Raw genomic sequence first — 13,469 nt, forward strand, 5'->3', positions numbered from 1 at the left:
GAGCATTGGATGGGGCAGAGGTTCGGGGGGCAGTCAGGGGCAAGGAGAAGAGGGGGTTAGATGGGTCAGGAGTTCGGAGGAGGCAGTCAGGGGACAGGCACTGGTTGGACAGGTATGGGAGTCCCAGGGGTTTGTCAGGTGACAGGTAGGGGGTGGGGTCCTGGGGGGGTCTCAGAAGGGGGCAATTGGGGACGAGGAGAAGGGAGGCTTAGATAGGGGGTGGGCTCCCAAGGGGCAGTTAGGGGCAGGGGTCCCGGGAGGGGGCAATCAGGGGACAAGGACCAGCAGTGCTTAGATAGGGGGTGGGGTCCTGGGGGGCAGTTAGGGGCAGGGGTCCCAGGAGGGGGTGATCAGGGGACAGGGGAGTGTTGGATGGGTTGGGGTTCCTGGGGGGGGGCAGTCAGAGGGAGTGGATGGTGGCAGGGTGGGGCTTCCCTCCCCATGGAGCGTCCTGTTTTTTGAATGTTAAAACATGGTCTCCCTACCATTCACAGTGCAACTCTCCACTCACAGCACGCTGCCGCATGAGGTCCCCCTCCTTCCTTTCCAGTTGGTAGTGGCCAAGGGAATGCTGGGAAATGTAGTTCTTTCCCTGCTCCAAGGCTGGCTCTATAGGCAGGGAGCTAACCAAGGAACTACAGCTCCCAGAACCCCCTGTTGGTTCTCAGCTCCCATGCTGGAACCCTGCCGGCCCTGCAAATGGGCTGCCCCAAGCAGGGTCTTGCTTTGCTGGTACCTAGAGCTGCCCCTGTGCAAAGGAGATCTCCAAAGAGAACACCAAGTTCCAGGGAAACGTCCGCTCAATGTGCAGCAGTAGCCAAAAAAGCAACCAATGTTCAGGGCCATCAGAAAAGGGGTGGATAAGAATACAGTAAATATCATCTTGCCTTTATATAAATCTATGGAACACCCATACCTTGAATACTGTGTGCAGTTCTGGTTGCCTCCCTCTCAAAAAAGATATATTGGAGTTGGAAAAGGTTCAGAGAAGGGCAACAAAAATAATTAGGGGTATGGAATGGCTTCTGTATGAGGAGAAATTAAAAAGATTGAGACTTTTCAGCTTGGAAAAGAGACAACTACCAGAGTGGGGGATATGAGAGAGGTCTATAAAATCATGACTGGTGTAGAGAAAGTAAACAAGGAAGTGTTATTCTCTCCTCATAACACAAGAACCAGGGGTCACTCAATGAAATTAATAGGCAGCAAGTTTAAAACAAACATAAGGATGTACTTCACACTATACTAAGTCAACCTGTGGCACCCACTGCCAGGGGATGTTGTGAAGGCCAAAACTATAAATGGGTTCAAAAAAGAACCAGGTAAGTTCATGGAGGATCAGCGCATCAATGGCTATTAGCCAAGATGGTCAGGGATACAACTCTATGCTGTGGGTGTCCCTACACCTCTGACTGCCAGAAGCTGAGAGTGATGACAGGGGATGAATGGGTCACTTGATGATTGTCTGTTCTGTTCATTCCCTCTGGGGCACCTGGCATTGGCCACTATCAGAATACAGGATACCGGGCTAAATGGATCATTGGTCTGACCCACTATGGCCATTCTTATGGTTTTAGGCTGCTCAGAAAAATAAGTTCCCAGTCCTCGTGAGGAGAAAACAGACAAGACCAGAGGAAGTGCCGGACAAAATTTGAGCAGGGGCCCATCTAGCCTGGTATCCTGACTCTGATATGACCAGTACTGGCTGTTTCAAGAGCTAGCTGCAGGAAGTCCCCTAGTGGCTAATTAGGCAATAACCTACCCATGATTGGGTTTCCTTCTGGACCTCCATGAGTCTGTGCCCTGTAGCAGGTGGGGGTTTTATCCCTTTTCATTAGTTATTCTGTCCAACATAACTGAATGATTTGGGGTGGGGGGTGGAGGAAAATGGGGGAAAGTGAGAGTTGGGCAGGCCGTGGGGATAGAGGCAGTGAGCCAGGGGAGGGAAAATACTATTATGGACTGGGGCACTGGAGAAGAGATGAGGATCCAGTCTGTTTTAAAATAGCCGTAACAACACTAATGCCCTAAGGAAAGGGAAAACAATACCTGAACTGTAGCAATATAGGCACATAGTGTGTTCAGCACCTTCTAGCGGTAGCCACAATTATAATACAGAACTTCCAACTTCAGGGAAGTGCCTGCTGGATTACCCTAGCAGGGAACTGGGTATGGCTGGTTGGAACATGAAAGGAAATCCTGTGTGATGCACAGCAGTGCAGCCAGGTTTCTGCAGCTGAGATGCTTATTACACTAGTCAAAATGGTCATCTACACTGTGCTCCCCCGCTTAGCACATGTACACGCTACAGTGACAGAGGCAGCTGTCTCGACAGTGCAGACACTTCCTGCAGTCATGGATGGGGTGTTTCCAGCACTGTAGTAAATCCGCCTCTCTGAGAGGGGGGGAAGAATCCTTCCATCAACCTACCTGAGCCCACACTCGGGGCTGAGGGTCAACTTAATTACTTCACTCGAGGCGTGAAATTTTTCACAGTCCTGAGCAATATAGCTAAGCTGACCTAAGTTTTAAGTGCAGGCCAGGCCATAGACTGTATGCCCCCGAGGCCCCAGTCACTGGTTGGAGGTCTTTGTTTACTAATGCTATACACATGAGTAGTAATAATAAAGAAAAATAAATTGTTCCTGCATAAGCTCTGGCTCAGATTTTCTGCTGTGATGGGGGATCTACAGGAACCTGCAGGGGGAGAGAGATTTCATGCTACCCTTTATTTGACTCTGCTTCTGCCCAGGTCCTCCGGCCTGGGATAGGATATGGGACCTCCTCCCGCTATCACTGAAGTCTATGCAAGTTTTGCTATCTATAGTTCAGGACCATTGGCTTAGTCACTGGCCTCGTATTTCACACTGAAAGCACCACAGAAATGAGAGATAGGGAAGGACAGATGAGGTTAATACTTTGTCTGTGGAACCACAGGACTATGCAATATAGTTCCCTTCGGTATACTCTCCAGGGCTCTGTCTAGCTTAATTTTCCATAACTCAAGCAGAAAGCTCTCGCAGGGAACTGAGGTCGAGCAAGCAGCTGCACTAGGCATTCATGTATAAGCAGGCAGTGTGGCTAACCCCATGTTTTACCTAGGAAAACAAATCAACCCCTGGATGGTCTAGCATACCCCAATGGGCAGACTGAACAAGAGCGCAAGCAGGGGGCTAGGGCTGCTTGTTGATATCTCACCTATACTGGTACCTGCCTAATAGAACTTATGTACATGCTGCAGGCTCAGAACACCACTGGTCCTGCAGTTTTTCCTTTGGTATTTAAACATGAACTCACCATTATTCAATGGAATCGATGCAGCAGAAGTATTTTAAGGCAGCAGGGTGGGCAAGCGCTGAACAGCACATGTTAAACTAGGGCTAGGTAAGCCATCTAGTTATGGGTATATGTTGAGCTGAATGTAACTGACTAGATTTCACAAAGTGAAAGGAAGGCTGATAAGGAAAACAGCAGTGACCATACAAGCCTATCAAGAACACCACAGCTGGGCCCTGCATTGCTTGTTTGGCTTAGCACTACCCTTGGTCTTAGTGCTCATAACCTTCCAAGGACTTACCCACTGCAGGCTCAGGCAGCAGGACTTGACCAGACCCAACCGACCTGGCCCCCCTCTCCGTTGAGGACACTCGGGCAGTACAGCAACACATTTCAAAAGCCACACTCCATCGCAGCCCCCATCAGATCAGCAATTGGTGGCACCGCTCAGATGCCTCCAGGAAGGGCACAAGCGACAGCCACTGCTGCTGCCCTCCAGCAGCTGGTTTTGTGTGCTCCTTTGTGCCTGGCCTAGGCTAATGTTGACAGAGTCCCCGCAAGCCCAGAGGGGCAGCTGTGTATCTATTTGCATAGCCTTTGCACGATGGCCCACTTGTGCAAGAAGGGCATACACTCCAGTAGTCAGCGAGGGCTTTCCATACCACACAGGACCAGGTCCACCCCATGCACAGGATGACTGGGCTGCTTAGATAAAAAGTGTAGCAAAGGGAGAAAAAACAAATGCAGAATGTTAGGACTCCTGGGTTCTATTGCCAGCCCTGCCACTAATTTGCTATGTAACCTTGGGCAAGTTACTGAATGCTTATGAATCTCTGATTCCCATCTGCCAAATGGGCACACAAGAGACTGAATGTATCACAATTAGTGAAGTGCTTGGAGAGCCTAAAATAGAAGACATTAGAGGACAGGGCCTGTAGGTATATGGTATAGCTCTTCTGGCAGCTCTGCTTGTAGCAGGGTCATTTTTGGAACAGAAATACAGTGGAACAGCAGGAGGTAAGTAAAACATGTTTTGTTGTGGTGTGTTGTTAAGGCATCAGCTACAGCCTCTAATCGCCTCTGCTCAGACCTGCCACAGCCCCACAGGGGTTCTGGTAAGTGACCACAAAGAGCAGCATGGGACTGGGCATGTTTGCAAAGCCACTATTCAGAATTTAGCTGTGGGTGTGGGAAATAAGATTCTAAAGAGAAACAGCAGGCGTAACTCCGGCAGGTAGAACTCAATCTCCATTCAAAGATCTAGGCCAGCAAGAGAACCAGATAGCTGAATGTTTGTTTAACCTTTGAAAAGCCCATAGAAAGACACAGTACACTAGCAGGAACAAGTTATAGAATGAATTTAATCTCTGCTGATGGAGTCACTCACAAAACTGGGCTACATCGCCTACAGCAAATTTGGGAGACATCTGCACATATTCCAAGGGGTGGTGATAAATGGACAGCAATGATTGTCTAAAACGTAGGCGCCTGATTCAGGCAGAGATCATTTTAAACAGTGAGAACAGCATAGTAATAAGGTGCAGTAAGGCTTGGAGTTTTCTCTTGGTATTTACACAGCTCGTCACTATAGAATCTGTAGCACTACAGGGGAGGGGCAGATGGGCCCTAAAAGGCAGTTGGCACAGCTCTACACACAATCATTGTTTACAGTAATAAAGCAGGAACTAAGACCAGCAGTGTTTTCTAACTGCTGTGCAAGATCAGAGTCATGTTATACACATTACCTAATCCTCCTTCAGTCATCCTTGGTGACCTTTCCCCTCCTCCACGGGGATTTCAATCCTAGGTTAACCTAGTTTTAATTTGTCTTTGTAACTCACATGTCACATGACTCGTAAGAACTTTACCCTCCCTGTCAACCTTGAACTGGGAAGAATTTCAATTGCTGCTCTGTAATGCCAAAGGGGCAGCGGGGGGAGAGAAGAACTGCTGCTCTAAGGCAGGGAAGTGGTGGGGGTTTTAAAGGAGGAATCATAAAACATGAGCACCATATAAAATGTTTATCACCCACGCTTTGGAAGCTTAGTGGGTGTTTACACGCCACTCTCAGCTTTATGAGAGAAAGCCAGGCCTACCAGATCAGGCACCAGACTGGGTGTCAGGAGACCTAGGTTCTATTTCCTGCTCAACCACTCACTTGTGTGTGACGTTGGGCAAAACCCTTCCCTTTCCCACACTATGCCTGTCTTGTCTGGTGAGACTGAACGCTCCGAAGGCAGGGATTCTCTCAACCTGAGTGCGTACAGCACTTAGCACATAGGTCCTCCTGGAATATAAATTAATAGTAAGACCACTTGTGAACCTGTGACATCTTACTAGACAGACAGTTCAGAAAATGGAAATTATCTCTGTACTGACATGACCAGGGAATTTAAAAAAAGTACAGAAGCACAAGAGGTAAGAGTCCTTAGCCTAAATCAGGGGTCAGCAACCTTTCAGAAGTGATGTGCCGAGTCTTCATTTATTCACTCTAATTTAAGGTTTCGCATGTCAGTACATTTTTATGTTTTTAGAAGGTCTCTAAGTCGATAATATATAACTAAACTATTGTTGTTTGTAAAGTAAATACAGATTTTAAAATTAAGCAGCTTCATTTAAAATTAAATTAAAATGCTGAGGCCCCCAGACCAGTGGCCAGGACCTGGGCAGCGTGAGTGCCACTGAAAAATCACCTTGTGTGCTGCCTTCGGCACCCGTGCTATAGGTTGCCTACCCCTGGCCTAGATCCATTCAGATCCTTGCACTTGACTCAGGGGAAATGTCTCTCCTGCCAGCTTGTGCTAAACAGTAGCTGGGGTGGAGGGGGGAAGAAAGACAGTGGAGGAGGCTGGATACAAGTGACTTATCAGTAAAATAAATCCTACTCAGTTTTGAATGTTAAAAGTAAAGCAACACCAACATCTCAGCATGTGACCTTCTCTGCAAGAGCAACAGCGCCCTCTGCTGGTGTAATGGCAGCATGAGCAGTGAACACAGCAAATCCAGGCAGTACTAGGGAATCCGGCACTAGCTTGTAGAGTTTTCAGTAGAGGGGGTGGGAAAGACTAGCTACCCCACAAATACAATTTAAAAATGAAGCCCATTTCAGACCATAATGCTTCCCAATGAAAGCCCTGGGACTGTAAAAGATGACTATTTACAGAATAGCGATTGGGGGAAAACTCACAGGCATTTGCTGGAATAGTATCACCCACTGCTCTACTGAGCACCTTACAACTATAACTAACCCTCAACCTACCTGGGGAGGGAGGTGAAATACAGGAATATCAGCAACCTCTAGCCTGCAATGCAATAGCTGTAGTGAATGCACTATACCAGTTTAAGGTAGGAAGGGAAGAAGTATCCATCTGAAACAAAAGAGGGAATTTAGCCAGGCAGAGTACAGTGACCTGAACTGGAGTTTCAATGTGTTTAAACACCCACATCTTTAAGAAAAGACCTGCCGACTTTAATCAGTATGATTATTCAGCCCCTCTTATGCAGAAGACTCCGTCCTAGACCACAGCTCTGTGAGCCATGCTAAGAGGAGAGTACCTACTGGATCCAAGGCACCACAGAGGTACTCTGAGGCCATGGTGATAAGCGTGGTATTAACATGCCTAAATAAAATAGAACTTCCTGCACAACCAACCTGCTTCTTGGAAGTCTCCCATCAAGTCCTGACTCAGCCCAGCCAGGCTTAGCTGCAGGAGGCAGTGTGACCCAGTGCATCAGGCAATGGACCGAGTCAGGAGACCAGGGTTCTATTCCTGGCTTGGCTGGGTGACTTAGGTAAATTACTTCCCCTCTCTGGGTCTGATTTCCCATCTGTCAAATACAGATCTTCCTTTGTACGGGACGTGAGATCTCTGACCAAAGTGTTATACATAAGAGGTAGCAGTGTTAACATGTGAGGTCACCGTAACAGTGGTGTGGCTGCAGGTCATGTGATATGGAAAGGGAATTTCTACCCCAAAAATATCATTGAGGAACAAACCCCTGTGCAAACACAGACAGGATTTTCCTCCCCAAGCCTTATGCCAATGACTTGAAATCCACTGATCCTCAAACGCACCACAGTGAATCGTTTTTGAATAAAGACACCAGAGCCAAATGACTGTCATTTAATTTTTAACTTTTTTTTTAAAGATGACTTCCAATTTACATTAAGACAGTTCTAACAAATTCATTCCTTGTTCACAAAAAAGAAATTATATTAAATAATTTCTGCCAATAAATAACATTTTTCACCATTTTTCTTTAAACATAACTAAAAAAAGCAAGAAAAAAGGAGGCAGTCTCCAGGCAACAGGCATATGCTCCTTCAGCAGCGAGAACCTAAGTCGTCATCACCATATCCAACACATGTTCTTAGGGGCTTTACGGTCCTTTGGGTCTGAGGCAGATAAGCCTCCGAGCTACTCTGCTACAAGAATCTAGCTAGTTAAGATTTACCCGAGTGTGGTGGTGTGCCAAAAAAGGCCCTTAAAAATAGGTGTGCAGGATGGCATCACAGTAAAAGGTTCTCCCAAAACAAGGTGAATGCACCTTTGTTCCCAATGCTAAAATATCCCATTGCTGACTCCCTCCTTGTTACATGCACCTTGCTATAACATGCAAAAATAAGACAGGCTGCTAGGGGCAGCCTTGTGGAGAAAGGAGTGCAGTGGCACTGCCCTTAATAGTCTGGAGTTCCATGGACTGATTGTACTCCTTGGCTTGTGTGTTTATTTTTTATTTATTTATTTATATTTTTGCAAAGTCTCATTTGTCAAGCTTCTGCAACTGGCTGGCAAGAGGGGATGGAAACAGAGGACGGAATGGAGCTCTGAGATGAGGCCTCTTCAGATATGCATAGTTCCAAGGCAGAACCAGTGTTGGGTTTCTGGGAGATGGGAGGGGGTGCTGGAAGAGGAGAAACTACTTCAAGTCTCTGCAATACTTTTGCATTGGGAGCAGGGGGAATATTTAAGCTCCCTCCCTCTCTCAGACATGGCTTTGAAGGCCAGAGTTCTTTGCACTTGTCTGTTACAGTGCAGAAGGGCAGGAGCCCCTCTCGCACCAAATGCTCTGGTTGTGGCGTGATGCTTTGCTGGGAATGAGCTTTGCTTTCTTTCCAGAGCTGCCCAGCAATCAAAGGCCTATACCTCGAGGTCTCTCCCCTCCTTGGGATACAAAGAACAGAAGTGAAGGGGACTGTGAGGTTTAAATGCTTAGCACTGAAGGTTGGTTCACATACTGTGTTCATATTTTAAAAAGCAAAAATCCTGGCAGCCCTGTCTCTGATTGAAGGTGGAATCTCAACATGTCCAAGACAACTGCAGCTGGTGATGGTACACTCCTCCCCTACTGTCAATGCACAATCACCACCGCTCACACACTGCACCACTTGGCGCAACAGGAGCTAGTTAACCTCTGAATTAAAGAGGAAAAGCCAGGACAGGGAAGGTTATAAGATGATCAATTAAGGGGGTAATTAACACCCACTCTCCCCAATCTGTGCTGCAGCTCACCCCCTCACCCCATTAAGAACACTACATACTGTGCTGAAGAAACACAGACCCTGGCACCAATGTTCCCATAGCAACCGGAGACTGTGCTTCGCCTGACAGCATCCTATCTGCATGTGCTTGTGTGGGATATGGAATACATTTCCAGCAGCTCTCAGCTTGATAGAATAAGGAGCGGAAAGACCCGATAGTTCCTGCATGGGGAAGCCATGAGTCATCCAGAGAGCTCCTTCCACCCACAACACACTGGGCTAGTGACTGCTGTCAGAGTCACTCAGTACTGCTCATTTGAACTGATTGTGACTAATGTGAGAGCTGGGCTCCTCCCCATTGGAGACAGCCTCACTGACTGACAATCAGCGGATGACTTGGGACTCCCGTTTAAGCAACACCCAACAATTAACAAGCTTAAAAACAAGCTGCCTCTGGCTCAATGAATTGCTAAGTCACAAGCCAATCAGAATTTAGGAAGCCAGCTGTCACCACCCCCAGTTATGCCTCCTGATTAGTTGAGGATGGATAATTTCAGCAGGCACAAAGCTCCAGTAACTATGGTTTCGAAGCTCCATGCTTTGCAAACACCACTTAAGCAATGCTATGGTGAGCCTCCAGGTTTGAAACAGAAACTAATCTTTTTCTTTTAGGAGTAAGGTAAAAGAGGTTCAGAGTAGAAGTTGGTAGGGCTGAAGTGCAACCTGCTTTAAAACAAAAACAAAAACACACAGAACAGGACAGCATTTCAGGAACAAACGCCTTTTCTTTTCAAGAAAGGCAACACCAGCAGCCTGGAGTTCACGAGTAAAGCTTCCATTGCAACTGGGGCAGAAACAACTTTCAGTGTTAAGCTTCCAAAGGGTGATGAGCAGAGGATGCCTTGGCAGCGTCTTCTCCCACCACTACTATGGACAGAAAGGCTCCAACCTAGCCAAACATCTACCCGCCCCCACCCCCCATTCACTAACCCAGTGGTCCCCAACCTTTTTCATCTGGCGGCCGTCAGACGACGAGCATCCGCTGAAATGCTGCCGACAAGCGGTATCATCCAGGGGTGTTGCTGCCGAAATGCCTCCGAAATTCAGCAACATTTCGGCAGATGCTCGTCCACTGGCCAGTATGCGGGCGCACTTCAGATGCCCGTGGACACCGTGTTGGGGACCCCTGCACTAACCCCTAAGGAGGGACAGATTCATTTAATTCTGGTGCCTGTCACATGGCTCTTGAACCAGAGATGCTGCTCAGAGAAGATCTCAGCCAGGTCAGAGTGTGTGCACTACACACTAGGGTAGCATACTGCACAACCAGCCAGTTTTTCAAAGAAGATGCAATGTTTAGGTCTATTCCTGCTTTGGAACAGATGCCATAGAAAGAAAAGTGATATCAAGAGGGACCCCTTGCCCCACATGGAGTAAGAAAAGACAAGCCTTCCAAAAACACTCACTTTCACAAGGCAGCAGTCATGTAAAAAAAAAAATGGTGACACGTGACTTTAAGAGTCCATCGCTAAAACCCCCTTCTGCTCAGATGCAGTGTCCTAAATAACTAGTATGAAATTAAGTTTGTGACACAGCATTAGAAGTGACAATTTAAAAGATTCCTGTGAGGCAGCTGCCCTCCTCTGGGACTGGAATCAAAGACTATGCCCACAGCATGAAGGGAAGATAGTAACATCAAGGGGCTTCAAGACAAAATAAAGAACAGGGTGCATGGATCACCCAGAGGGTAGAGTTTAACTCTGCTCATCTGCCTCATCTGCTTGGTGGCACTAGGAGACGTCATACATTTGTTCAAATGGGAAGGGGAGCAAAAAGCAGCCAAGGACTAGCATTTGAGCGATGCTTCTTTGATGCAATGTAATAAGCAGGAGGGGATTCGGCTAAAATGACCAATATGGGAAAGGCAGAAAGAGAGGAGTTTGCATTTCGTAAAAATAAGCAACCAGGTTTGGATTTTTCAAGGTCTGTTTCAAAACTGGATTCAGGCAAAGTCTGAATAAGTAAATGAACCAGACTGGGTACTTTGCTTATTTAGATTCCAACTTCAAAACACAATGTCCACTTTGCAATGTATAGAGGCCATTCTTTTTGCCTCCCCAGTGCTGCATTTATAGTAGAAACCCACCATCCCCTAAAGAGATCTCCTTTCCCCCAACTCACTAAGAGATATACTATACAAACAGCCTTCAAGAACCTCTAGCCCAAATCCACTGAGTTCTCCAAGCCACTTTCCTTCTCTAAAAATTATCCTCCTTAGTACAAGCAAAGGACACAGATGTTTCCAAGAACGAACATGTTTCACAAGTCCCTCTCTGCACTGACCATTCAACAGCACAGATATGTAGGGGAAGAGGGGCAATGATCATTATGAATCACTAATCCTTCCCCATCCCATCTATCTGAGGCTACGAAAATTACTCCATCTTTCAAATGGAGTCACTGATGTTCCCTGGATGGCTCACATTTTCCATACAGCTTACACTGTCCATACCTCCACTAGTGACTAGGTTCTTGCTCGCCTAATCCCTTATGCCGGGGTGTGTGTGTGTTCATTCGTTCCAGCTGCTACTGCCTGTGGAAACACCAACACCAAGGGCTTCTCAAGACAGTTATTGTGTGGCAAGCTAGAGTGTAAATCCTAGTGCACTAATTGGCTACATGGACATTGCTATTGCGCACTAAATGTTCCCTAGTGTGCACTGACCTACTCCTGTTTCAACGGACTACAAATCAAAATGCACAGTGTTCTGTAAAGAACGTTTAGATGCACTTGAAGTGTTGTCTGTACTGATGGAACGATGCAAATGGTTTGCTTCAGAGTCTGAAAACCAGAAGCTTTAGAAAGAATGGCGACTAGAGGGGATGCTTTCCCATGCTCACCTTCCAGGTCATTCTAAGAGGTTTTTTGTTCTATTGGAATAAATTGGAATCCTGAAGAAAAATATGCTAGTATTGGAAAATTCACACCCTTATCCCCAAGAGATAATCCAACACCCCAGCTGGAATCAGAACTATCCACTTTATCACCACCTAGGATAAAGTCTTCCAAAAAGAGAAGGCTGGGTCTGAGCCAGTCGCACCATGCAGCATGCCATCTTCCACAAAATCAATCGCTAAAGCAGCGGATGAGCTAGACAATAGAAGTTGAAGAAAATAACAGCAAACTCCGTGAAGACAGTTGTGAAAACATGTTTTAAAATTAAAGATGCTGCTTTTGAAAGCACAGGCTAATTTAAAAAACTGTACCAAAGTCAAGACTGAAGTTGCTTGGGACTCTGAGGCTTTTTTTTTTTTTTTTTAAATCCTCAGAGGTTTCCCTTCTGTGGGGGAGAGGTCAGCTGTACAGCACAACACTTCATATATTCACTAGCAATTAGATTGGTTTCTAAATTAAAAAAAAGATGGACTTTTTATATACTGAACATAAATTAAAAAATTACAAAATGGTCACCTTTCTTACAGAATGGATGCAAACTGGATTATGAACGTGCCTCCAGGTTAACTTTATTCCTCCCCATCCCTATCCCACCCCAATAATAAATAAATAAAATTCATTAAGTTTTGGATCCTTTAGTGGTGCAGATTAGGCATCAGAACCATTACTAAGCTTTCTTCCCTGTGCCGTTCTTCTCCGCAGAGTTTGTCGAGGTTACCAAGTTCACCGGCCCATCTGGGTGCATTGAATCTTTGCGCGGCGGCATGCGTTCGTTAATGCGGTCCAACCCCCTGGCTTCTTCGAAGCTGCGGATCTTGTGCTGCGGTGAAAATCCACGGATGGCTAGAGCAAGAAGGGCAAAGAAGAGTCAGTCTGTGCCATAGCATACTGAGGAACAGCCTATCAGCACACACCATACTACAGAACCGAGAGTCGTGGCTACAGAGCACGTGTCTGGGTAAGAAAAAATAAGCAGCGGATCTGTGTACGATTTTGTCATTGTCTCACGAACTGGCGAAGTTATACTGGTGACGTAGAATTGCATTATCTTTCATTAAACCAATTTTGAGGGTGCAGTTCAATTTACTCAGCAGCACCAATAAAGCCAGTGCTTATTTGCAGTTTTCACTTATGATTTCCCTTGCGATACTGTTTAGCGAGGGCAACCCACAGGCCAGACATGTGCCCTGTATTCTGAAGAGTTAATGCAGTGAAATAGCAGCACACTTTCAAAGCTGAAAAACATAATACTAAAAAAAAAAAAAAAAAAAAAAAAACAGTGAGGACAAATCAACAAAAGGCGTTTTACTTCAACACAAAAACCACACACTGCAACACCACAAAGAGGAGAAAGAGCTAATCCTTGGATCGGAAAGGAAGCATTTTATCTTGCATGACCAGGAGCTAATCGCATGGGACAGAGCCCCACTGCAGATGTGTATGTTCTGTTTCTACTCAATCTTGCAGTAATTCAAGTTCCTTGCAGGGATTGCCCTACACAAAGCATTTAGCTGGTTTGTTTTACAATAGATTTAAGTAAAAGGTTTTGCTCCAAGTGTTTTTAAAGATTAAATTCTTTGAGATATTGTGATCTCCGAATAGTGCGGTTTTACCCAATGTAAATCTGACGAAATTGTGAAGGAGAACGTATGTTTCCAAAGCAGTAATTTCATTACTCTGGTATTTAACTGCAGAGAGGGTATTGCCTCTCCACATTGTGCTCACTCCACCCAAAGGGAAGGCAAAGGCTGAGAT

General features: G+C 46.1%; 1 protein-coding gene across 7 annotated transcripts in view; it reads right to left on the reverse strand.

The window, feature by feature from the left end:
• Positions 1-4,617: 4,617 nt before the first annotated feature.
• Positions 4,618-13,469, reverse strand: part of PPP3CC (protein phosphatase 3 catalytic subunit gamma) — a 57,199-nt gene continuing 48,347 nt past the window's right edge. For all 7 annotated transcript variants that reach the window (XM_050940065.1, XM_050940063.1, XM_050940064.1 and 4 more), the window contains one exon: positions 4,618-12,557. In XM_050940065.1, the coding sequence (XP_050796022.1) occupies positions 12,382-12,557 (176 nt within the window). In that variant the 3' untranslated portion in view covers positions 4,618-12,381. The remainder of the gene's footprint in view (positions 12,558-13,469) is intronic.

The sequence above is a fragment of the Gopherus flavomarginatus genome, chromosome 2, assembly GCF_025201925.1.
Source record: "Gopherus flavomarginatus isolate rGopFla2 chromosome 2, rGopFla2.mat.asm, whole genome shotgun sequence".
Taxonomy (NCBI): domain Eukaryota; kingdom Metazoa; phylum Chordata; order Testudines; family Testudinidae; genus Gopherus; species Gopherus flavomarginatus.